We start from the raw sequence: 26,342 nt of genomic DNA on the forward strand, positions 1-26,342 counted from the left end.
GACTGCAAAATGTTAATGCAATGCAAATGTGAAAATTATGGTAAATTGTAGCATGGATTTGTAAGAACCATTTTATTCCCCAGAAAAAAAGAATGAAAAAATACCCCGTTGACTTATACACAGTAGATAATTTCCGGTATTTCAGTGATACTGTACAATTGCTATATAATTTGAAAATGATCATTTTAACAATGACACTAGGTTAGCCCAGCATTATATGACAAGGTACATTATCACCACCAGATGGTAGTAGAGCAGCTCTTTAGACCGAACAAACTCTTAAAGACCCCCTCTTTCTCGATTTACTTTTTAGCAACAGTAAGTTTCTTCTAAAAATGCAGATTCGTTGTGTTGTCAAAAGGCCATTGCAGTCATTGCATTCGCCTTCGTGATAATACAGTACACTGAAGCAAGATTATTTCTGCTCAAATTGGACACAATCATGTTTTTTCGTGAAATCCGAGTTTTTGCTTGAAAAATATTCGAGAGGCATCCAGCTGCAGCCCCGCAGCTATTGAAATATTCTATAGAACCGACTTATATTATTGGTGTATTTTACAAGTTTAATGAATGTGCCATGCCGTTTGTGGAGTTCGTCGCAGGCTGGATTTCAGGTAATTCTTTACTTTGGCTTTGGAATTGTAAACATGTCTGGTTGAAATATCTGGGAAAAACATAGCTAATAGATGACTTTGAATCAGCTCGGTTTTATCAGCCATTAACTGAGAAGTTATGAACATCCCGGTAGTATCATGATATTCTTTACGACGTCACTCGTACCGCTTATACTTGTAAAAACCATAGTTTATGAATATGTAAACGTTGGTAGCCTATATATAGCAGTGAATATTAGCTACTGGTACCTCAAAAGCATTAATGCAAGACAACAATAGATTTTACCTTAGGCTACTTTCCCCTGTTGATATCCTTAGAATTGCTAGTTATCCGAAATGTTATGATTATGAAAATGTGACATAATGTAATTAAATATGAACTAACTTCTATACATACATTTTGGACCATCGGATAAAGCCAGATACAGCTTTTTTGGTTCATTTTGATTATATAAATAATAACAATGATGGTAAAAGTCAAAAAATAAAAATCACTGTATTTTGTGAACTTTCGCCAATTCATCCCTTTGTAAAATCCTTTGGAACAGATAGAAATAAACTGTTAAGTTAGGTGTATGCAAGGGGAGGGGGGCTTTTAAGATGTATTGTAAAGAGTAACAGACACAAATAGATAAAGTGTTATAAAATAATCACTTAAATATGTTTTTTCCACAAGTCTTAAAAAAAAAAAAAAAACTAGATGTTTTTGGATGAAAATATGGATCCCAAAATTTCAAAGTTGACCAGTGCATGAAAAACCAATGGTTTTGTCTGTAGTATAATGCCTTAACATCTAATGTGATTAATTCACAAATGGTACAGCTGCAGTACTCTTTGTACAAGGTTACAAGAAATATAGTCATTATACTGTTACTCTTTTCTAAAGGTTTGATAATATCAGACTGTAAACTCTTCAATGATTCACAAATGGTTAATCATGTGTGGTGTCAGGTGCTGTTGGTTTAGTTGTTGGCCACCCTTTGGACACCGTAAAGGTGAGTTTCTTTGATAACAGATTTGAAGTATGTGTGATATTCTGGTTTTCAGTCACTAACACTAATAATGCAGCTGATGCCTTTATTATATTCATAGGTACGCTTGCAGACCCAGGCTGTGTATAGAGGGATATTTGATTGTGTGGCCAAAACATACAAACATGAAGGAGTAAGTTATCAATACTGCATTGTACATATACTGAATATACAGTACATATACAAAGTTTTGCTCAAAATGATTCATACTTTCATCAAATGTGACTGTGAAAATAAATCTGCATTGTAAATGTTGTATCTTTTATTTTAAAAAATGTAAACTCACTATTCATTGCAGAATAAGAATTTGAAATGAAATAAATGTTTTTCTCTAATACACATTGGCCACAATTAATCATTCCCTTTTATCCAGTACATTTTGCAACCTCCTTTTGCAAAGATAACAGCTTTGAGTCTTAACCTCTAATGCCTGATAAAATTAAAGAACATCTGACAACCAGACTAGGGTTGTGAATCTTTGGGTATATGCAGTGATTCGGTTCGACACGATTCATAGTTCTTCGATTCGATTCAAGAATAATTTTTGCAAATTTAGAAAGATATGATTCACGATTCAATTCGATTCAATTATAATGATTAAATTCTGCATTCTTTAAGTGCATTCACAGGATTATTTAAATGCTTCCCCTAAATTCTATAAATGCTTAGTCAGGGGGCAAATTACACAGCAGCCTTTATGGTTAGAGAAAAAAACCCTAAAAAATTGTCCATTGTTAGATGCTAGTTTAATGATGCTATGGCATGACATGCATACATAAAAATGTATGTATTATGTATTAGTATTATGTATAAGCTAACATTTTGTCATTTCTGTGATCATTTCTGCTCCATCCATGCAATAAAATCCGCAGCTTTCGACTGCTCAGGTAACGCAGTTGGTACGATGCAGAGAGCCATTGAAAAATGACAGAAAAGTAAAGCTACTTCACTTTATTACTGGCCACGAGTCATAAGGAGAGATCAAACATCAGCTGCATCAGAGACAAACAGAGCGCAAGCGCAATCCTGTGACAGTCTCGGGCAGTAATAGTGGAGCGCGTGAAGTAGAGATGCGAGGCGAACACTGTTCAAGGTCTCCATTAATTTGTGCTTGTAGCAATTTAATGTGTATATATTTTGAAAGAATTGAATCGCTATAGAAATTGTGATTCATTTGATTCTTAGCGTTTTAAATCCATGATCAGCTATTCATGTTTCAAAAATCATGTTTCAAGGTGCATATGCATCGTCAGGGTTTGTAATCGATGCATCGAGAAAATGAGTGAATCGTTGCACCCCTACTTCCAGACCTCCAGAGATTTCCAGGTCCATGTTGCTGCTTCTCCTCTTCAGTTCACCTCACTCATTTTACACAGGGTTCAGGTCAGGGAACTGGGATGGCCATGGAAGAAGCTTGGTTTTGTACCCATTTTTGTTTTGATTTTAATGTTTATTTTTGGATCATTATTCTGTTGGAAGATCCAACATTAGTCCATTATAAGGTTTCTGAGGCAGTAATATTTATATTTTATATCCATTGGTATAGAATCCATATAAGTATTGGCATAGAATATATGATGCCATGTATCCGAACAAGGTCTTCGACAGAAAAATAGGCCCACAACTTTAAAATACCAGCATTATATTTTATTGTGCGCATGGAGTACTTTTTTTTTTTATCCCTTTGCACACCAAACCTATCCTGAGTGTAAATTTCATTTTACCATAAAGATTTTTTGTTCCAGTAGTGTCTATCAAATTAATATGCTGGAGTTTGTTTTTGGATGACAGCATTTTTTTCCTCCCAAACAACGTGGTACTGTTTGATAATTTTTTTGAGCCTTTATGACTCTGCAATTCTCCAGCTGTGATCCTTGGAGAGTCTTTGGCCACTCAAACTATCCTCCTTACCTTGATAAAGTTGTTGGTTATTGATGTTTGTACGTCACGTGTGCTGGTTAGGAAGTGGTGGCCTAGTGGTTAGAGAGTCCTAACCCTAAGGTTGTGGGTTTGAATCTCGGGCCGGCAATACCAAAACTGTTTACAAAACTTTCAAAGTAAGAGCTCTTAGTACTGCTCTTGTAAAGCTACATTTTATGTCTATTTACCAATAGACATAGTACACTCATTATTATACTCAAAGCTTTACACCCCCTTGTTTACAAATGTTGTGTTACCTCATTGAGCATCAGTGAATCTTTGCACCTTTTGTCAGTTGCATATGAGAAAAGATGTATTTCTACATCATATAGACAGTTTGTTTTAAAGAGCTCAGATGTGCAGAGGATGCTGGTAAAGGCAAGAATGTGCAGGTCCTGGATTTTTCTAATGAACAGGGCAGCGTCACTACTCACTGATTAAGACAAAAAAAAGAGACTTTTGAGCAACTATCACAAAAAGGTGCAAACATTCATCCAGGAACCAACATAGCATAAGAACCAAGGTCGTGCAAACTTATGAACAAAATACTTTGTGTATTGTATCATTTTGTGGCATAAATCCGAAACATCAGGACAATAAAAAAAAAAATCAGCTTTGCTATGTAGGGATAAATTAAATTATAAATATTTAAAAAAGAAAGTGGTTATTTCATATTTTAATAATTTATAATATTATTACAAATGAATGCAGCCTTGGTGAGCTACGTGGTACATGGAGCAAGGTTATTTTTTTATAGAACAAATAAAAAGAAAACAGAAAAAGAATAGAGCAAAATCGTTTTAGAGGCCTTTTTTTGCTATTGTTAAATGTACAATAAATAAAAAGAAAATATAAGGTAGTGTTCATTTTTCTTTTCTTTAAAAAAAATAAGCAGTTAGTAAATTAATAGAGTGCAATTCTAAAAGGGGCACGTTTTTTAAAGAAAAGAACTAGAATAGAGAGTGCTAGAGTTAGAGGGTTAAATAAAGATGGACAAGATGTGTTTTTAGCTAATTCTTGAAGATGGCTAAGGATTCAGCTGCTTGGATTGAGTTGGGCAGATCATTCCACTAATAAACGCTTATGTTTGTTGGAAAAAAATGTATAAGTTAGCCCTGTTTCTACGAAACAATCACTTGAATGACATATCTTCTTTTTGTCTTTTTCCCCAGTTTCGTGGATTTTTTAAAGGCATGTCATTTCCTGTCGTCTCTGTAGCCATTAGCAACGCCGTGACTTTTGGTTCATACACTAATGCACTGGATTACCTTACTGGGTCGGGTCACAACAACTCTGACCAAAGCAAGCAGTCATCACTCACTACTGTGTTCGTGGCCGGGTGTTTTTCAGGGATAGCTCAGGCAAGTCTGCGCATCAAGCCAGTAAAGTTCGAAACAATCTGAAGCAACACATTGCATGTTTGTGCTAATTTGTGCTAATTTGATTCACTCTCACAGTTGTTTGTTTCAGCGCCAATAGACCTGGTTAAAGTGCGCCTGCAGAACCAGACAAAGTCAGGTGGGAATAAGTACAGAGGTCCCATACATTGTATTGCTGTGATTTTAAGAGAGGACGGGGTCAAAGGCCTTTTCAGAGGAATTTGGGCTCTGGCCCTGCGGGACGTGCCTTGTCTTGGACTTTACTTCCTGCCATATGAGCTGATCTGCAGGATGCTGACTGAGAAAGGGAAGCAGCCAGGTAATTGTGCATAAATAAATATGTTAGTATATTGTAATTGTAAGTTTCTATTTATGGGTGTATATTATATACAATACCATATAGATTTTGTATATTATATATTACTATATAAAGATTTCTAAGTTTATTTTTGTGTTATATTGATTTATGAAATATTCTTAAATATTTTGTAACACTCTACTATAATGTCCCATTAGGTTACGTTAATTTAATACAGTGGTTCCCAACCCTGGTCCTAGAGGCACCCCAACACATTTTGCATGTCAAGTCAAGTCACCTTTATTTATATAGTGCTTTAAACAAAATACATTGCATCAAAGCAACTGAACAACATTAATTAGGAAAACTGTGTGTCAATGACGCAAAATAACAGTTAATCATTGAATTCAGTGATGTCATCTCACTTCAGTTTAAATAGTGTCTGTGCAATCATTTGCAATCAAGTCAATGATATCGCTGTAGATGAAGTGTCCCCCAACTAAGCAAGCCAGAGGTGACAGCGGCAATGAACCAAAACTCCATCAGTGACAGAATGGAGAAAAACCTTGGGAGAAACCAGGCTCAGTCAGGGGGCCAGTTCTCCTCTGATCAGATGAAACCATCAGTTAAATTCCAGGCTGCAGCAAAGTCAAATTGTGCAGAAGAATCTTCTGTTTCTTGTGGTCTTGTCCTGGTGGTTGTTTTAGACAAGGTCTTTACAGGGGATCTGTGTCTGGGGCTCTAGTTGTCCTGGTCTCCGCTGTCTTTCAGGGATGTAGAGGTCCTCTCTGGGTGCTGATACACCATCTGGTATGGATACGTACTGGATCCGGGTGACTGCAGTGATCCTCTGATCTGGATACAGACTTGATCTAGTGGCTACAGTGTCCTCGGAAAAAAAGAGAGAAACCGACTAATATTTGCGTAGATGCCAGTCTTCTACTGATGTAGCAAGTACATCGGGTCGTATTATCAAATTGAAGTTTCAGTTTCAGATATTGCCCTGTGTTTAGTTCGGAAGGGCTTATCCCTTGTGACCTAATCCTTTCAAAGGGTTTACTGTCCGGAGTGAGAGCTTTGAAGAGTTGAAGGGTGTAGCGCCATCATCATGCAAAGGATCATGGGAGCCCAAAGTGTCATTCATACCCCCTGACTATGTAAGCGCTTTGAGTGTCTAGAAAAGCTCTATATAAATGTAAGGAATTATTATTCAGTTGTACCCGTCAAAACACTTTAAAGGGGGGGTGAAATGCTATTCCATGCATACTGAGTTTTTTACACTGTTAAAGAGTTGGATTCCCATGCTAAACATGGACACAGTTTCAAAAATTAAGTTGTATGATTGAAGGAGTATTTCTGTTCCAAAAATACTACTTCCGGTTTGTCACAAGTTTCGGAAAGTTTTTTTCGAGTATGGCTCTGTGTGACGTTAGATGGAGCGGAATTTCCTTATATGGGTCCTGAGGGCGCGTCTGCCGGAAGAGCGCGCGCTCCCTTATTGCACAGCACTGAGAGCACAACAGACTTCACTGATCAAAGCAAGAGCGTCGCGAAATGTCACAAAAGGAGTGTGTTTTTGGTTGCCAGGGCAAGACAACCCTGCACAGATTACCTAAAGAGAAACAGCATTAAGGGACCAGTGGATGGAGTTTATTTTTACAGAGCATCGACGGAGTTGTGCAAGTGTTTGTGTTTGTTCCCTGCATTTCGAAGATGCTTGTTTTACAAACAAGGCCCAGTTTGACGACGGATTTGCACATCGTTTATTTCTTAAGGATAATGCAGTCCCAACGAAAAAGGGTCACAATCGTGTGTTGGAACCGCATGCGGTGAGTGAAACAGCTTCAAATATCTCTGTGTTGTTAACTTAGCTGTCGGCATGTAAGCACATCAAGTAAACAACATGTGATGTTGTCATCAAACTGCATGAGTAAAACTGCTTCAAATACTGTATCTCTTTGTTGTTAACTTAGCTATTGGCGCGTAAGCACATCAAGTAAACAACATGCGATGTTGTCATCAAACTGCACTTTCCACATGTACAGCTTAAAAAAAAAAAAAAAACGACAAAGTGGAACTTAATCATTTTCCAAAACCGCTAAGCAAATATATATACAGTTTCAGTACATACCACATAGAGCCGCTGTTGTTGCTGCTGCTCTTGTTAAATTTCAGCCTCTGGATCATAAATATACGCTGAATCTGACTGTTAGAAATGGTTTGTTTTGGTTGGTTTTGTCCTCGGGTAATGTCACTACTTCCAAACGCTATCAGCGCAAAAGCCTACTGGCTCTCGTGATTCTTTAGCTCCGCCCACACTTCACGCCTACAGACGCTCGTGTTTTTCCGGAAAAAATCGGTACAGACTATCTTTCTCTTATGAATATAATAAAACTAAAGACTTTTTGGAGTTATGAAGGATGCAGTACTACTCTATAGGTACTCAAGATTAACAGGATATTGAGTGAAAACGAGCATTTCACCCCCCCCCTTTAATCTGATGGGCCCTATTGAAGTGGCCAATTTTGAGCACTTCAGTTTGGAATGACCCTTCAATATGGCAGCCATGATCGTTTTCATTCTGAAAAACGGAGGGCATCTTATCCCATTTGGAACACACCATTGGAGTCTCTACTAATGAGTTGATGACCTAAATGCAGTGTTGGGGTGCCTCCAGGACCAGTGTTGGGAACCACTGAATTACTAATGAAAAACTTATTTTGGAAAAGGGTCTCACCTCAGTCATGGTACTGAGGGTGGAGAGAGCGCTGGATATTCACTCCCCCACATACAATCCCTGCCGGATCTGAGACTCAAACTAGAGGTCTACACGGGTTCAAAAATTTGTACCCGAACCTGAAGAAACCTGTTAATGGGCTACACTGAACCGACCCTGACCCATCTATTATTTTGAAAGTTGGACCCGGGCACGTACATAACCAATAAATGTCAAAGATGTACTACCTGGAACTGATGCAGATTGTCAGTTATTTGAAGGCTGGACCCAAACCCCACCAGGAAGATACAGAACCAGTTGGTCCCAATCGGCACATATTCCACAGCAAATTGCTATTAACAAGACAATAAACAAGTTGTGTAAATAAAACTTTTTGTCTAACCCAATGCAAGAAGCCTTCTCTCCCTTGTACATGACTATGATTCACACAATCCTCTTCGCCAAGAAAGTTCCATCTATCTTATTCTGCTCTTGCCAGTTGAAATGCTTAATCTACTCATTATTCCAGCTTCAAAAGTCCACTTGATGTCACGGTGATGGATGACAAATGCGACACTGCAGTTTTGCATTTTTTTGTATCTCGAGTCAACTTGTATAATAATTTAGACTGTTTGCCCATTTGGATTATAAAAACAATTGGTCATCCTGTGCCATAGCTGCTGACGTTAGCTTTACTTATTTGCTATCATCAAGGTACTCTCTGAGCCAGGTCTGAACAAAAATGTTAGATATAACAAGATAGATATAACTTCATTTACATTTAGTCATTTTGCAGATGCTTTTATCCTAAGCAACAATTGGGGGATACTTGAAGCTTTAGACATTGTTCAAATAAGTACAAACTAGAAAATGAAGGAATTAATAAAGAGAAACATTATATATTTATAACTTTATATATATATATATATATATATATATATATATATATATATATATATATATACGCGTTCATATGTAATATTATTATAAAAATTGGAGAAAACACAAAGCGGGGTATGGCAGAATAAGTCTTTTTTCACCTTATTTCAAATTACATACTCACACTTTTCTCATCCTAATTTTACAAGTTGAAAGTTACAAAACAACACATACACACAGCACTGACTGACTGTGATAATGGGTATTAAACCCAATGTTAAACAGACACAGGACCCGAAAAATGGATTAGGACCTGACCCGGACCCGGCTGACCACTTAAAATATAGCCCTGTACCCCGGGTTGGGTCTCGGATACTCCGTGTAGACCTCTAACACAAACCTGTGACCTTTGCATTTCACTCTCCTATCCATTAGGCCATGACTGCCCCAATATAAAGTTGCACCACAAAAGACACAGACCACAATCTCCAGGTCAAGTGCCCGTCGTCCATCTTGTTGGCACTGGAAAGACAACTTATTTTAACTAACAATCATAAAAACATTTGTAACAGTAACATTCTTTCTTACCGTTATATAACTCTTTATTGTTAGTTCGTGCCAGTTCCAGTCCATTAAATAATACAAAAAAAAACTTTAGATTTTAATAAAGCATTAGTATTAACAGTGCATAGAATGTGCATAGTCGGTATTATCAGTGTTGGGGAAAGTTACTTTTAAAAGTAATGCATTACAATATTGCGTTACTCCATAAAAAAAATTCTAATTACTTCACTTATTTAATTTTTATGGAAAGTAATGTACTACATTACTTTTGTGTTACTTTTTAAATCTGGACAGGTCGAGCTTGTTTTTAAAATAAAAAAGTTATATTTTTGGCAAAAATAAAAGCCTTTTCACAGTAAAAAAAAGTGAAATGAATACACCTCAGTCGGAAAGTAAATTTATGTCCGTACAATAGAATGCAGAAGAATAAAGTTCAACACACTGCGATAAAAAAAAAAGACACAATGTTTGTCTAGTAATTTTTGCTTATTAGTATGGTTGAACTGGATCATCGAAGATCAGAAGCAAAAACATTGGTTTATAGAATGGGTTTAAATACATAATGGATATCTGAGTTGAACATTTAATTACTGCAGCTTTGCATCAAATTCTATGTTACATTATTTTTGTTAATTTTAAGTAATACTGAATCTCTATGTTTTTTGTGAGATTAATTATTGCATGTTCATATTTATTTTAGAACTACAGTAACAGATTTCTCTCATCATGGGGACAGGAAAGCTGTCAATCAATAAATTGGGAAAAAAAAGTAACTTGAAAAAGTAATATATTCTCTTGTAAATTAAAAAGTAATGCGTTAAATTAAATTAAATTAATGCATTTAGCAGAGCGTTACTTTACTAGTTATTTGAAAAACTTAATCTGATTACGTAACTCGAGTTAACTTGTAATACGTTTCCCCCAACACTGATTGTAAGTAATTAGTAATTAGTAATGTTAAAATTAACATTAACTAAGATAAGATAAACGCATTTAAATTTAAAATAGGTTTTAAAAATGCATTTATATTTATGTTATATTAAATTGACCTATAATAGAGTAGTTTATACACAGTATTTATCAATTTATATGCTTGTGATTATGGCTGTATGTTATATTAAATTTATGCATTTAGCAGACTCTCTTATGCAAAGCGACTTACAGTGTATTCAGGCTATCAATTTTTACCTATCATGTGTTCCCGGGGAATCGAACCCCCAACCTTGCGTTAGCTTGCTTGCTAACGCAACACTCTACCTATCTATATCAGGAACACTGTATAATGAAAACACATATTATATGTTATAATGTTATTTATTTTGTGTATTATATGTATAGCATAGTATATATTAGTATATTTGTTCGTTTATATTTATAGCTGTATATTCTTACATGTATGAATACAGCTCTTCATTCATTATGATTATTTAGCAAAGTTACTAAATAATTAGCAAAATGCATGTTCAGGAGCCGCACACATTCTGCATAGTAATATGAAGATCTGGTCTTCAGGTAACACTGCTGTACTGTTGGCCGGTGGTGTTGCTGGAGTGGTCACATGGGCCTGTGCCACCCCCATGGACGTGGTGAAGGCTCGACTGCAGATGTGTGGCGGTGGTGGTCGCATGTACAGTGGTGTGCTGAACTGCATTACTGTGAGTGTGCGTGAGGAGGGCATGCGGGTCTTCTTCAAAGGCCTTCTTCTGAACAGCGTGAGAGCATTCCCTGTGAACGCCGTGACCTTCCTCAGCTTTGAGATGCTGCTGAGAGCCATGACCAACTTACCTAAGGACTGAAGGACAGCTGCAGGATGATGGATTTTTGTAGGCCAAAACCCAGAAACAAGTTTGCAAATTAGCATTTCCATTGGTTCCATCATTCTTTTAATGGAGCATTGGTTAAATGGCTGAAATAAGGTCTATGGTGAACACAAGCTCAATATATCTTAAAGGGTTAGTTCACCCAAAAATGAAAATTAGCCCATTAATTACTCACCCTTTGTGGTGAACAACGGCCTCCTGTAGCCAATCCATGTGTTTATGTAAGAAAAATATCTGTCCTAAAAACATAAAAATCACTTTAATGTAGCTTGCAACAACATGGAAGCAGCTCCGGGCGGATGAGGTCGCCGTTGTGCATGCGCCGGTGAGTCTCTTGAAAACTAACATTTGTTTACAGGAGTAAAGGAAGCAAAGTTCCTTACTTTAGCAAAGGAAAACCAGTCTCCTTTTGGCCTATATTGAAATCCTCCAACATTCTTCTTTACAAATCCTCGATTTGTACTTCTAATTCGTAACTGTTGTTTTGTTTTGATCTCTCCGCTGCGCTTCCATGTTCGTCACTTCAGAGCGGCGCATGCACAAAGCCAACCTCATAGGTCATCTGCCCGCTGACTGCCATTAAACAGCTTGGAAGATCAAACTCTGGACTCGTCCAAAAAAAGAAAGTAGGTAACACTTTATAATAACGTTCTGTTATAAGTCATTTATAAATTATTAGTTAATGATGAACGAATCATTTACAAAACATGACTATGTTCATAAATGATTAAGGAGTTAACATTTTATTAAGGTGTTATTCAGTTAAAAGTCACTTATAAGTTAGTGGTTAATGATGAATGAATCATTTATAAAACATGACTATGTTCATGATTAATGAGTGGTATGCCAACAATTTACAAATGTGTTGTAAGTTATCTTGGTAACACTTTAGAATAGGTAACACCGGTTAACTGTTAACTACGACATTTCTCTCAATACATTCTTAATTTGCTGCTTATTAATAGTTAGTAAGGTAGTTGTTAGGTTTAGGTATTGGGTAAGATTAGGGTCAAGTAGAATAAGGCATTAATATGTTCTTAATTAGCACTAATATATGGCTAATATTCTAGTAATATGCATGCTAATAAGCAACTAATAGGTGTAACCTATTCTAAAGTGTTGCCGTTATCTTTAAAAAAGTTGAAACGAAATAAACTGATTATTATTAGATGGTTTTTAAGTTATTAGTTGATACATTATCACTTATAAACAACTGAAGTATTCATGTCAAAATTGTTTTGTATAATTATCTCTATAAACAATTGTTAATCATGAACAAATGTTGCCACACACTCCACAAGTCTGTGCTGATGTGTGAAAGAATTTAACACAACCCACTGGAATCACCTGACAAAGGCATTTATAAATGTTTATCCAATTCAACACAAATGAGTTACTCTTCTTAAAAATAGTGCTTTAGCATACCTGCATGTTTGTGCTTTTGAACACAGTCCAGCTAACAAATTGGTAAGCCAAATTTACTAATGGTTTGTTCATGATTAAGAATTGTTTATAGAGATAATTATACAAAACAATTGACATATTTGACATAAATACTTCAATCATTTATAAATGATAATGTATCAACCAATAACTTAGAAACCATGTACTAATGAAAAGTTTGATTTATTTCATGATTTCAACATTTTTTAAAGATAACTTACAACACATTTGTAAATGGTCAGCATACCACTCATTAATCATTAATGGCTCTTTCATCATTAACTAATAACTTATTTGACTTATAACTGAATTAATAAAATGTTAACTTATTACTTATTAATAATTTATAAAAGTCTAGTCATGTTTTGTAAATGATTAGTTCATCATTAACTAATAATTTATAAATAACTTATAACAGAAAGTTATTATAAAGTGTTTCCAGAAAGTCATATACACCTAGGATGCATTGAGGGTGAGTAATTCATGGGGTAATTGAAATTTTTTTGTGAACTAACCCTTTAATGGTTCATTCTAGGACCTCCTTCCTCAAATCGTACCCTGGAGGTCCAATGCACTGCAGAGTTTAGCTCCAACCCTGATTAAAGTCACCTGTCTGCAATTTTCGAATGATCCCAAAGACATTGATTGACACTGATTAGCATGCTCAGGTGTGTTTGATTAGGGTTAGCGCTAAACTCTGCAGGAAAGTGGATCTCGAGGTCCAGATTTGAGGATCGCTGTTCTAAGACATAAAATAGGACAATCACTTCTGATTGTTTTAGAAGGATTCACTTGTCTTGAAAAAGGTGGTTGCTAATACTAGTCACTTTCACAGCTGCATTGAGTTTATAATCTCAACGCTTTTCTTGCAAACTCAAACTTTTAGGGATAATGGGTTTTAAATACAGACTGAAAGAGTTGTCTGAAGTTAAGATCAAATGGTTACCGGTCTAACAAACTAGGAAAAAAAAGTTCTAACGATTAGTATCACCATTTCAAATTTGAATTATTATTAAAACTGTCTTTTTTTATTGTAATGCAAAAACTCACAGTAAACACTTCTCAGCATTCTGTAACATGCTTCGTGTGAAAACATGACAAAAAGCAGAGTAAAAAAAAAAAAAGAGAGAGCATTGTACAGGTGCCTCTCAAATTAGAATGTCGTGGAAAAGTAATTTTTTTTCAGTAATTACTTACATTGTGAAACTTGTGTATTAAATAAATTCAGTGCACACAGACTGAAGCAGTTTGAGTCTTTGATTCTTTTAATTGTAATGATTTTGGCTCACATTTAACAAAGACCCACCAATTCTCAAATTAGAATACTTCATAAGACCCCCCCAAAAAAAGTGAATAGTTGGCCTTCTGGAAAGTATGTTCATTTACGGTACATGTACTCAACACTTGGAAGGGGCATCTTTTGATTTAACTACTGCCTCAATTCGACGTGGCATGGAGGTGATCAGTTTGTGGCACTGCTGAGGTGGTATGGAAGCCCAGGTTTCTTTGACTGTGGCCTTTAGCTCATATGAATTGTTTGGTCTGTTGTTTCTCATTTTCCTCCTGACAGGTGAGTTTTCCTCAGGTCTGGTAAGTTTGCAGGTCAGTCGAGCACAATAACAACACCATGGTCATTTGGCAAACTTTTGGTGCTTTTGGCAGTGTGGGCAGGTGCCAAATACTCCTGGAAAATTAAATCAGCATCTTCAAAAATCTGGTCAGCAGAAAGAAGCATGAAGTGCAACAAAATTTCTTAGTACACGGGTGCAGTGACTGAGTTTTCAAAAAACACAATGGACCAACACCAGCAGATGACATTGCATCCCAAATCATCACAGACTTTGGAAACTTAACACTGGACTTCAAGCAGCTTGGGCTATGAACTTCTCCACCCTTCCTCCAGACTCTAGGACCTTGGTTTCCAAGTGAAATACAAAACTTCTATTTCTAATTCTAATCTAAAAAGAGGACTTTGGACCACTGGGCAACAGTCCAGTTCTTCTTCTCCTTAGCCCAGGTAAGATGCCTCTGACATTGTCTGTGGTTCAGTAAATTCCTTGACATGTCTGTGTGTGGTGGCTTTTGATGCCTTAACCCCAGCCTCAGTCCATTCCTTGTGAAGTTCACTCATATTCATACTCATATAGTTTCCCTGTAGTTCAATTGATCAATCATTGCACTATCAAGCGCAAGGTTGGGGGGTTCATTTCCCAGGAACACATGATAGGTAAAAATTGATAGCCTGAATGCACTATTAGTCGCTTTGGATAAAAGTGTCTGCTAAATCCATACATTTAATTTTAATATTCTTGAATCGATTTTGCTTGACAATGCTCATAAGGCTTCAGTTCTCTCGGTTCATAGTTCATCTTTATAGTTCACACTTTTTCCTCCCACTCAACTTTCTGTGAACATGCTTGAATACAGCACTCTGTGAACAGCCAGCTTCTTTTGGCAATGAATGTTTGTGGCCTACCCTCCTTGTGAAGGGCGTCAATGATTGTCTTCTGGACAACTGTAAGATCAGCAGTCTTTCTTTGATTGTGTAGCGTAGTGAACCAAACTGAGAGACCATTTTGAAGGCTCAGGAAACATTTGCAGGTGTTTTGATCTGATTAGCATGTCGCCATATTCTAATTTATTGAGATGAATTGGTGGGTTTTTGATAAATGTGAGCCAAAATCATCACAATTAAAAGAACCAAAGACTTAAACTACTTTGGTTTGTGTGCATTTAATTTATTTAATTCACAAGTTTCACAATTTGAGTTTAATTACCGAAATAAATTAATTTTTCCACGACATTCTAATTTATTGATGGAACTTTTTTGATCTGACTGTCTTCAAGAAAGGTTTGATGTAATTTTCTTTTCATTTTCCCTCCATGCAATGCCCAATAAACAAAACTAGTGTTTGCAAGTGCAGCTTTGCTTTGTTTACAGAGGTTATTTCGGTTGTTCCATTAGCACCACCTGCTGCCTTTTGGATTTATATTTTAATTTAGCCTGTCAGTTATAACATGTTTAAATCAACCAGCCAATAGTTTTTGTTTGATTAAAACATTGAAGTCATTCAAATGTGGTGTAGTTCACCACATTTTTATATTTAGGCTTCAAAATTAATAAAAGTTTATATTTTGGCAATCATCAAAACATGTAAGACTTTTGTTGGTCACAGATCATACAGTATTTTTAGCAGTAATCCAAAAGCTAATGGAAAAATCCTATTGTGCTTTTTTTGAAAGAATCAGAATGATACGAACTGACAAGTTGGCCTACAAAAACACATCATCACTGTGCGCCGCTATTGGTGCTTATAAATAAGCTGTGCTGATTTTGATTTATCCAGTGACTTGAATAGTTTTGATTCTGTTCTTCAAAATGTTTTGCACATGGATTCTTTCAGTGACTCTTTCTGTAGGTTACATCATTACACTTAAAGCTAGTGACCAGAGAGTGTCATCTTATTATATACATAGCACTTTTAATGATGCTCAGCAATGACTTTGTGGGGCAAATCCAGTCACTTCACTAAGGATCCAAACTATTGTGAGTTTCAGTGAGGGGGAAAGGATCCACACTCAGATTTCTTTCATGTTCAAACTATTTTATTTTATTTTAATGTTCTTTGATTTTGAGTGTTTATTGGGGGGGGGGGGGGGGGGGGTGAAATGCTATTTCATGCATACTGAGATTTTTACACTGTTAAAGAGTTGGATTCCCATGCTAAACATGGACAAAGTTTCAAAAATTAAGTTGTACGTTTGAAGGAGTATTTTTGTTCCAAAAATACTCCTTCCGGTTTGTCACAAGTTTCGGAAAGTTGTTTTCGAGTATGGCTCTGTGTGATGTTAGATGGAGCGGAATTTCCTTATATGGGTCCTAAGGGCACTTCTGCCGGAAGAGCGCGCGCTCCCGTATAGCAGAGCACTGAGAGCAGAGACATTCACTGATCAGAGCGAGAGCGTCACGAAATGTCACAAAAGGAGTGTGTTTTTGGTTGCCAGGGCAAGACAACCCTGCACAGATTACCAAAAAAAAAAAAAAAAAACAGCATTAAAGGACCAGTGGATGGAGTTTATTTTTAAAGAGCATCGACGGAGTTGTGCAAGTGTTTTTGTTTGTTCCATGCATTTCGAAGATGCTTGTTTTACAAACAAGGCCCATTTTGACGCCGGATTTGCACATCGTTTATTTCTTAAGGATAATGCAGTCCCAACGAAAAAGGGTCACGATCGTGTGTTGGAACCGCAGGCGGTGAGTAAAACTGCTTCAAATATCTCTGTTGTTAACTTAGCTGTCGGCATGTAAGCACATCAAGTAAACAACATGCGATGTTGTCATCAAACTGCACTTTCCACATTACAGCTTAAAAAAAAAAAAAAAAAAAGACGACAAAGTGGAACTTAGTCATTTTCCAAAACCGCTAAGCAAATATATACAGTTTCAGTACATACCACATAGAGACGTCGTTGCTGATGCTGCTCTTGTTAAATTTCAGCCTCTGGATCTGATTCTGGATCATAAATATACGCTGAATCTGACTGTTAGCCATGGTTTGTTTTGGATGTTTTTTCCTCACGGTAATGTCACAGCTTCCAAACGCTCTCAACGTAAAAGCCTAATCGCGCTCGTGATTCTTTAGCTCCGCCCACACGTCATGCACACAGACGCTCGTGTTTTTCCGGGAAAAATCGGTACAGACTATCTTTCTCTTATGAATATAATAAAACTAAAGACTTTTTGGAGTTATGAAGGATGCAGTACTACTCTATAGGTACTCAAGATTAACAGGATATTGAGTGAAAACGAGCATTTCACCCCCCCCTTTAAGGTTTTATGCTCACCCATGCTGCATTTATTTGATCAGAAATACAGTAATAAAAAAAACTTAACATTGTGATATAGTATGACAATTTAAAAATTGTTTTCTATATTTAGTAAATGCTGTGAACGAAGCTGAATTTTCAGCATCATTACTCCAGTCTTCAGTGTCACATGATCTTCCAGAAATCATTCTGATAATGTTGATTTGCTGCTCAAGATACATTTCTGATTATTATCAAAAGTTGTGCTACTTCATATTTTTGTGGAAACCATGATATGATACAATTTATGTTTGGGCTGAGAAATTAGTATTATTCTGCAAGTTTATAATGTTACAAAAGCATTTTAGAATGTTTTCTGAATGATCATGTGTCATTAAATAATAGTAGACCTAAATCCTATTCATATTTTTGGCTTTGAAAAGTTAATGTTTTAACAAAAATACAAATTGCACACTTCTGCTTTTATACCCCATGAATACTGTAGATCTTATATGGTCTGTTCTCTGTCAGGAAAAGCATACAACTTACCAACTTTTTTTTGTATTATTATTATTAGGGGCCAAGCACCGAAGGTGCGATGCACCTATTGTTTCTGTTGGCGTTATTATTATTCTGCTTCTTCTTCTTCTTCTTCTTCTTCTTCTTCCGCCGCAAGTCTATGGCAGCCCATAGAACCGATTGCGGGAAAGTTGTATAATTTGGCACACTGATAGAGGACAGTCCCAACATTAACTATAGCAAATTTGAAGTCTCTAACTCCAACTCTCTAGCGCCACCACTTGTCCAAACTTTCAATGTTTATATGCTAATAACTTTTGAACCGTAAGCCAGAAAATGGACATTCTTTTTTCCTCTGAATCCTTGGCTTAAGCCAAGTCGAATGAATCCCGAAATTCAAAAATCGCAAGGTTTAGTTTTTTCGTTATTTTCAATTATTCGAAAAACCTACTTTTTCGAACTCGTCCTAGACGGTTAGTCCGATTGCCATGAAAATTGTCTCAGATCATCTTCAGACCAGGCCGGCAAAAAGTTATGGAATTCAAGTTGATTCGTCCAACCGTTGTCGAATGACACGTAAACAAATTTGACGAAAAGCACACAAAAATGCACGTGAGGCTATATCTCGGCAACGGTTTGGCATATTGAGGCCAAACTTGGTGTGTGTTATAACAAGCATGAACTGAGACGACCTGCAGTGTTTCGACACAGCGCCACCTAGTGGTCAGGAGATATGAAAAATGCATATTTTGGCTTATAACTTCTGAATGGTTTGGCCAAAAATCACACAACTGGTCTCTTTAGATTCAGTGAGTCATGTCGAGTCGAATGATATCCAATTTTCCTGTGTCGGCCATTTTAGGCGTCGGCCATTTTGAATTATATTTTAAAATGCTGTATTTTTTGAACGCAGCATCGTATCGTTTCGCAAATAATTACAAAAATATTCGGCTCCATGCCCTGAAGGTACTCAAAAAGTTAGGTGGCAGCGCCACCTTGTGGCCAATAGTTATAACGAAATATCACATAAATGCTAATAACTTTTGAATAAATTAGACTATTAAAATTAAAATGGTCTCACTACATTCTGTTGTTCAAGCCGAGAGCGTTGATACAAATTATGCGAAAATTGGCCATACTTCCTGTCCGCCATTTTGCTTAATGTTGAAAACCTACTTTTTCGAACTCCTCCTAGACCGTTAGCCCAATTTTCACCAAATTTGACGTGAATCATCTTCAAACCATGCTGGCAAAAAGTTATGGATTTCGTGTCGATATACGTAACGGTTCTCATTTAGCGCATCAACGAATTTGCTGGAAGGGTGCCAAAATGCATTTGAGGCTGTATCTCTGCAACACTTTGACATATTTGCACCAAACTTTGTATGTGTCATCGCCACCTCACACTGACCATGCCACATAAATTTGGTAACAGCGCCACCTATTGGTCAAGAGTAATAAACCATTCATTAACCATGAGTAATTACACTTTTTAAAATGCTAATAACTTTTTATTGCATTAGCCTATTTGAAGGAAACTGGGCTCAAAATATTCCCTGGCTTATGCCGATAACATAGATACCAAATATACCACGGTAAGCTGAACTTCCGGTCCGCCATTTTGATTTATGTTGAAAACATACTTTTTCGAACTCCTCATCAACCGTATGTCCGATTTTCACCAAATTCGAATCAAATGATCTTCAGACTATACTGATTCAAAGTTATGGATTTTGAGTCGATAGACAAAACCGTTTTCGCATACCACATCGACGAATTTGAGGCACAATGAGAAAATGACACTTGAGGCTGTATCCCTGGAATGCTTTGGCATATTGACACCAAACTTTGTGTGTGTCATTGAAAAGTCACACAGAGTACACCAAATTGATTTTATAACAGTGCCACCTATTGGTCAAGCTTGATAAGCCAAGTTATCATGCTACTAGAGGTGGTATTGTTTTATTTTTTTATTTTTTGCCATTTCAAATACAATAATTCCAAAATTGCAGTTATTGCTCATTAATGTATTTGGTGTGATGCTTCATGCGATGCTTAGCTCCTACATTTGCCGTTGGAATGCTTGGCCCCGTAATTGCTGCTTGCAGCTATATTTATTATTATTATTATTATCATCATCATCATCATCTCAAATAGAAAAGAACCTAGAACATTACTTAAAATATAAATATAAAACTTCATAAAGTACCTGCCTGGTTATTGTTACTACAGGAGCTGGTTTCAACCACAGAAAGATAACTCATTTAAATTTAGAATTACTATTTTATTTACCATTATATTATTATATTTCATAATTTCTTAAAAACACTATTGCAGCTTAATGTGCACTTAAGTAAAACATTTATAGATACAGAAATGATAAATCTTGTTGCTCTATCAAAGACATTGTTTGGTCTTTAATATAACCTTTTAAAAATACATTTCTTTAGATTTTGGATTGAAATACTTGTTTCATAAGATTTGCCCATTAATCAGGATGTGTTGTTGTTCAATGTCAAAATATGAAATATTTTTGACTATTAATAATTTTAACAAACTATTGCCCAGTGAATGAAAAAAAAAAAAAAACATCAGTACACGATTTTTCATTTCTGAATTTTAACATTTATTTTTTAATGCCAAAACACTTCCTGAGACAGAAAATAAAAAAATCTTTAGTCTATAAATCAACACTATCTATATTTTTGTTCTAACTTTCAACCAATTATTAATTTAATATGAATGTCAAATGTGTCTTTAATCTCATCAAACACCTCTCTTAATATGCAGGTTCTGTACTTCACTGATGGCTTGCCAACATTTGTTTGCATTCATATATAAATATTGTCTTAAAAACATCTGATTTCTCAATTCTTCCATGCATTTTCCCATTCTCAGTTTGGTCTCTCATGTTGTATTGTTTGTGTCTGGTCATGTGCTATTAAGTGCTGATCTTTTCTCTGTTGTTTGCATGTCATCCTTGTGTTACCGCAAGACTATGGTCCAGTCTGCTGCTGCGTTGACCCCTGGCTTACGTAGAGTCAAAACTGCAAGTGTAGAGTCAAACTCAAACTCTAAAGCAGACTCTGTACCATCTGAAAAAGAGACAAAAAAATAACTCCATATGTTGTGCAAAATCATTGGTTTCCAGGGTCTTACTTGAATATTTTTATTACTATCTGCTGTAAATACAAGTACAACTGTCTAAGTGTTTGGTTTCTACATTTGTCAGCATCCAATAAATCAAATGAATACAGTTGACTGAAATGGATACAGTCAACGGTTACCAACATACTTTCAAATATTTTCTTTTGTGTTCAGCAGAAGAAATAAATTCACACAGGTCTAAAAACAACTTGAGTGTGAGTAAATGACAGAATTTTTATTTTTGGGTGTACTATCCCTTTAAACAGTCTGGGTTATATTTTCCTGTATATAAGCTGTGAATGCTCTGCATACCTGGCCCATTTGAGAAAGTAAGTTGACTGGGTTATTAACATACACATGATTATAAGTTGATCCCTTGTCATTTAAAATGTAACTTAAAGCTTAAAGAGTTAGGAATAAGCTCGCAAAGTAGCACGTAATGGTAGTAATTTTCTTTAAATCTACGTCGGTGACCGGAGCTTATGGTTAAGTGGATTCTCTGCAGCTTTAGCACCTCCACTCGGTCACTGTAGGTGCGTCCCAAATAGTGTACTTATGCACTATTCTATGATGTTATATTTTACAAGCAGTGCGAGTAGTGTGTTTACACCATACAGTCGATGGTTCACACTGAAAATTCCAAAAAGAAAAGCACTTTAAATTCCCGGATGATGCATTTAAATAACTGAAAACAACTAAATGTGGAATGTTCAAAACGTCAAGCACTTAGTCAGCTTCGTCAACGTAGTGAAGGGGGAGGGACTACCAGACTCCGTTTATGAATATAACCTTATCTAATTCATTCACTAAATGTTTGAGTACATAGTGCATAAGTACTAGTGTATAAGTGAAGAATGTACAGTGCATCATTTGGGACGCAGCTTGTGATTCGTCAGGATTTTAGCATGTTCTCTGAAAAATGCACTGTTGCTGTCAGAAAAAACATTGTGTTTGATGCAAACCCAACTTGACAATAAAAAATTAAAAAAGTTTATTTTTATGTTTTCTCAAGCAAAGCAAATTTTAAAAGTCCTCTGAAAACATATCTTCTTATATTTTTGGTCATAGACAAATGTATGTTGAAGATTGTCAATGTGGTAAAAAAAAAAAAATGTATAAAGACGTGGGCTATATAAAATGTTAATAATTACAAGCAGGTAAAGAAAGAAACAATCTTCTGACCATTTTGACCAATAAGATGTTACTGTTCCCTTTGTTTTGCGTATGCTTGTGTCACTTGCGGTTAAAGTCCTTGTCTGATTTTATTGTTGTTTGCAAAGTTAAAACTTGGAAATCATTTAAATGTATTATTAATTTGGGTACTCTACATATTGGAGTAGTGTCACCCTTGTGGGAGTTTTAACTCTTAATCACTGGGGAAAAAAAATAATTAAGTCGATGCAGAGACATATAGAATGGGAGAATATAGACCCGCCCCCCTGAATATTACGTATCATAACGTAACTACGTGTAAATGTTATTTATTTGCCTATTTTTACTTGGAAAACCAGCAATTTTTTTTTCTAGCATTCGAATAACAAACACTGAAACAAAAGAAAAAGGATTTGGAGATGAATGCGCATGACAGCATTTTCACAAAATGTAATTTTCATAGTATTCACAGAAACAAAAACGGAATCATTATAAACTTATACTTAAACTTAAATAAACTTAAATAGAAACCGTTTTTTTTAAATTTTAAACTAAACTTTTACATTTTCAGCTCCTCAAAATGCCATTGTTGAGTAAATGAATGATCAAAATGCATTTAATATTTTCCCCATTACATTTTCTTGTGAACACCCCTAAAAAAAACTAAAATATATGGAGATCATTTTCTCCCTTTTTTAGTAAGTCTATTATTTTTCTATTATTTGAACTGTTGCTTATCCGATTGTTGGATAAGAACCTGCATGGTAGAAGCTTGTAAGAATGCCAAAGCAGATTGCATGTCATTAGCAGATATTTTACCCATATAAACCTATGGAAAATCATAAGTAATTTATCATCATACGCAAGCAAACGATATTAGCAGTTAACCACTATAATATAACAGTGACACTGACCTGCATTTTTCAGTGTGGCAGAGGACGGTTGACTCCCTCCAAAGATCACAATCCTTTCTATCCAAGAGGCAGTGGAAAACTGGGAGTCTGGGGCCAGATTTCTGAGGAAACAAAAATTTAAAAAAGACCAAATGATAAGAAACAGCATGGCATTGCTGTTTTCCCATCAACATTTTACACCAAAATTAGCTATAAAGAAAAAGAGAGCAGACCGACCTGGAAGACAGCGTGTTGGCAGAGAAAGACAGACGTCTGTGGACAAACTGCTTTGCTTCTTCAAAGCTGAAGGTATGGAAGTCATCGATGTACAGCTCTCCTTCAGCAGAACCCTGAAGCACAAGACAGCAGGGAATGTAAAGTGCTACTAAACACAGACCAAAACAATATCCATGTATGTCAAATATGAGAAGTTGATTTCTGTTTGGATTTCAGAACTGAATACATGTGTATAAGAGTCCAAATTTGCGACAGGGAACCAGAGTTTTAAAAAGTGATTTTCACTATTATTTACAACAGCATCTGCATTTTCATGCGTTTAAATATGATTTTTGTTAAGAAGCAAAACAACTGTGCATCAGAAGTTAAAGTATTTGTGACGGGTGAATATAACATTTTTGACAAGCCAAAGCTGTCAGTTTCTGAGTATTATGCAATATATTTAAGCCATAAAATAAAGCCACAAACCCCACTTTGAACGTCTTCATGTTTTATAATTACCGAGAAATCAAATATTTTTAGCCCGTACGCTCGTCATATCTTTAATCAAAAACTTGTTGACTGTCAGTTGGAATATTATAAATTACAACATCGACATAACACACTCATGGGCATCACTCATTTCACTGAATATCTACCAACTAAGAAATATTTATTACCAATCCATTGGTTCTCAAATGACGTTATTTGAACATCGCAGCAACAATGTCTGTCAAAACATAACGTGCACAATACACAGTAATATGTACCATTAAGTGGGAGAAAAAGCAGCTTAAGCGTCTTCAACATGCTGTTTGTTAAATAACATGCAGAATACATAAAACACAAGTGTATTTCTTTGTGAAATTGAATCGGATTGATCAGGGAATTGAGTGAAATGCTTCACTGAATGTTAAAGAGAATAAATGCCAATCCAATTGATTCTAGAATAGTCAACATTGTTCAACACGTGTTGGGTTTGACAGACATTTTTTTAAAGCTTAACCACACATTCTGATTCTGACATTCATGATTTCAATATTTTGATTATAATATACAAGCCTAGATTCTGGAACTTGACAGGAGATTTCTATAAACTGTAGTTTTAATATTATTTTCTTAGTTTAAAATATTAAGGTAATTATTAAAGTTTGATAAAAGGTTGAAACCTTACATGATTTGTAAAATTTAATTACTCCTTAGCAGATTTTGACTCCTATACATACTAGGATATATTGAATCACCTGAGAACTGAGTGCAACATATAGTGTGTATGGGTCATTCTCCATACAGGATGAAGATCTCCGAACACGGTCTTTCCTGCAAATAATGGACCCTCCTCGTTGGAAAACTGGGATCTGGGACACAAAACCAAAAAAGTAGAGATACAACACAGAAAAGCGGGATTTAGCTGACAAAAACTGAAACAAAAAATATTAATTATAATTATAGAAAACATTGAAATAAGTCGGAAAGTAAAAATCCATTTGACCTGTTATGAAAATCATCTGAGAACAAATTTGAGTAGCATTAAAAAAATGTCTAGACTCACAGAGCTCATGGTGACAGGAATGTAGAGGCTCTGATCTCCATCATGCTTCTGGAAAGTGTGAACATCATACCAGACCTACAAGAGAAACCCGGAGAAAGTGTTTGAGACTTTAGAGACACTTGGAAGAGATAAAACTCCATTCAGTCTGTGCCGGTCAAGTGTTGAAAAACACATTACCTCGTCTTTCCCAGGCAGATAGGCTGTAACACCAGTAGCGCCCTCATCAGTGACGGGATGCACCAGCAAATCCTTTCCTATGAAGAGAAATAATCCATTTAGCCTTCTCTGCAACATTTATTTGGGCTTTTATAATTAATGTATAAAAACTCACCAATCAAATACTCATCCTCGGTTGAGAAAGTGGTGACATCATCAGGATACTCTACCCATAAAGGTCTGTAAAAAGTTAGAGAATCAATTAAATGAACCCCTAATTAACACTGTATGAGATCTGCTATTTTCAAAATATAGTAACACATCTAATAAAAAAAATTATAATATTAGTTCTTACAAAGTTGATTCACAAGCACATCTGAGTGCAGAACTGATCTGTTGAGTGTATGGACTGAACAAAACACTGGCATTTTCAGATAACTAATCTAAAAGCTTCTCCATTCATGTGCTTAACAGAAACATGTGCGATTGATTATAATTCTTAATGCAAATCTGAGGCAACATGAGTAGATATAAATGTAGTGTTCACATTTCAATTTAATCATGAAAGCCATAATTTTTTTCCCTTTGATAGCATTTTTCCCCAATCCCCCACTATTTCCACACTTATCTTGGGCTGACTCACCTCATAACAGGCTGTCCGGTGCGGTGTGAGTTGTAGAAAAGCTGGTACCAGTAAGGCAGGAGAGCATATCGCTGGCGTATCGCCTCCCGGATGAGGGCGGTATTCTCGGGTCCAAACAGCCAGGGTTCCCTGCGGGGGGTGTCTATGTGCGCATGTGCACGGAAAAACGGCTGGTAAGCTCCCGCCTGGTACCATCGCACCAACAGTTCAGCACTGGGATGTTTAAAGAAACCACCAACATCAGCTGAGGAAGACAGATACAGCATAAGAAGTTACCGGCAGAAAATCAACAGGCAATCCTCACATTATTATTATTATTAGGGTAATAGACACTACTGGTCAACAATTTGGAAAAATACATATTTTTTAAATATTTTCCGGTCATTCTCATTTATGGACAAAAAAATATATTATTGACTGAACCGTAATGTTACGTTTTTCGTGTAGAATGACACAATTGGCCTTTAGTTCATTTATGCCATTTATGGCTTAACAAAAAGTATTTTTCTTGCTGAGTATCAAATATTATATTGCATCACTATTTCCTTGTGCTTGAGTATGAACATCCTTTCTGTATATTCAGTTATCATACAC

General features: G+C 35.9%; 2 protein-coding genes across 3 annotated transcripts in view; one reads left to right on the top strand and one right to left on the bottom strand.

Moving 5' to 3' along the window:
- Window positions 1-258: 258 nt before the first annotated feature.
- LOC127957925 (solute carrier family 25 member 45) lies at window positions 259-11,866 on the top strand. The gene is made up of 6 exons (XM_052556641.1): window positions 259-614; window positions 1,566-1,609; window positions 1,707-1,778; window positions 4,738-4,926; window positions 5,023-5,263; window positions 10,914-11,866. Exons 1-6 carry the CDS (start codon window positions 578-580, stop codon window positions 11,195-11,197), a joined length of 867 nt encoding a protein of 288 aa, XP_052412601.1. The 5' UTR covers window positions 259-577; the 3' UTR covers window positions 11,198-11,866.
- Window positions 11,867-20,591: 8,725 nt separating this feature from the next.
- Window positions 20,592-26,342, bottom strand: part of ganaba (glucosidase II alpha subunit a) — a 29,914-nt gene continuing 24,163 nt past the window's right edge. For both annotated transcript variants that reach the window (XM_052556630.1, XM_052556629.1), the window contains 8 exons: window positions 25,749-25,992; window positions 25,281-25,345; window positions 25,127-25,203; window positions 24,950-25,024; window positions 24,642-24,755; window positions 23,419-23,531; window positions 23,203-23,303; window positions 20,592-21,084 (listed from right to left, as the gene is read on the bottom strand). In XM_052556630.1, coding sequence (XP_052412590.1) covers window positions 20,975-21,084; window positions 23,203-23,303; window positions 23,419-23,531; window positions 24,642-24,755; window positions 24,950-25,024; window positions 25,127-25,203; window positions 25,281-25,345; window positions 25,749-25,992 — 899 coding nt within the window. In that variant the 3' untranslated portion in view covers window positions 20,592-20,974. The remainder of the gene's footprint in view (window positions 21,085-23,202; window positions 23,304-23,418; window positions 23,532-24,641; window positions 24,756-24,949; window positions 25,025-25,126; window positions 25,204-25,280; window positions 25,346-25,748; window positions 25,993-26,342) is intronic.

This window comes from Carassius gibelio, chromosome B5, assembly GCF_023724105.1.
Source record: "Carassius gibelio isolate Cgi1373 ecotype wild population from Czech Republic chromosome B5, carGib1.2-hapl.c, whole genome shotgun sequence".
Taxonomy (NCBI): Eukaryota; Metazoa; Chordata; class Actinopteri; order Cypriniformes; family Cyprinidae; genus Carassius; species Carassius gibelio.

What these genes read in the sequence shown, in the direction of transcription:
- LOC127957925 (XM_052556641.1), top strand. Translation starts at nt 578, where the DNA reads ATGCCGTTTGTGGAGTTCGTCGCAGGCTGGATTTCAG. An exon ending in ACCCTTTGGACACCGTAAAG is followed by an intron (nt 1,610 to 1,706) that starts GTGAGTTTCTTT and finishes TTATATTCATAG; the next exon opens with GTACGCTTGCAGACCCAGGC. An exon ending in GTTTTTCAGGGATAGCTCAG is followed by an intron (nt 4,927 to 5,022) that starts GCAAGTCTGCGC and finishes TCACTCTCACAG; the next exon opens with TTGTTTGTTTCAGCGCCAAT.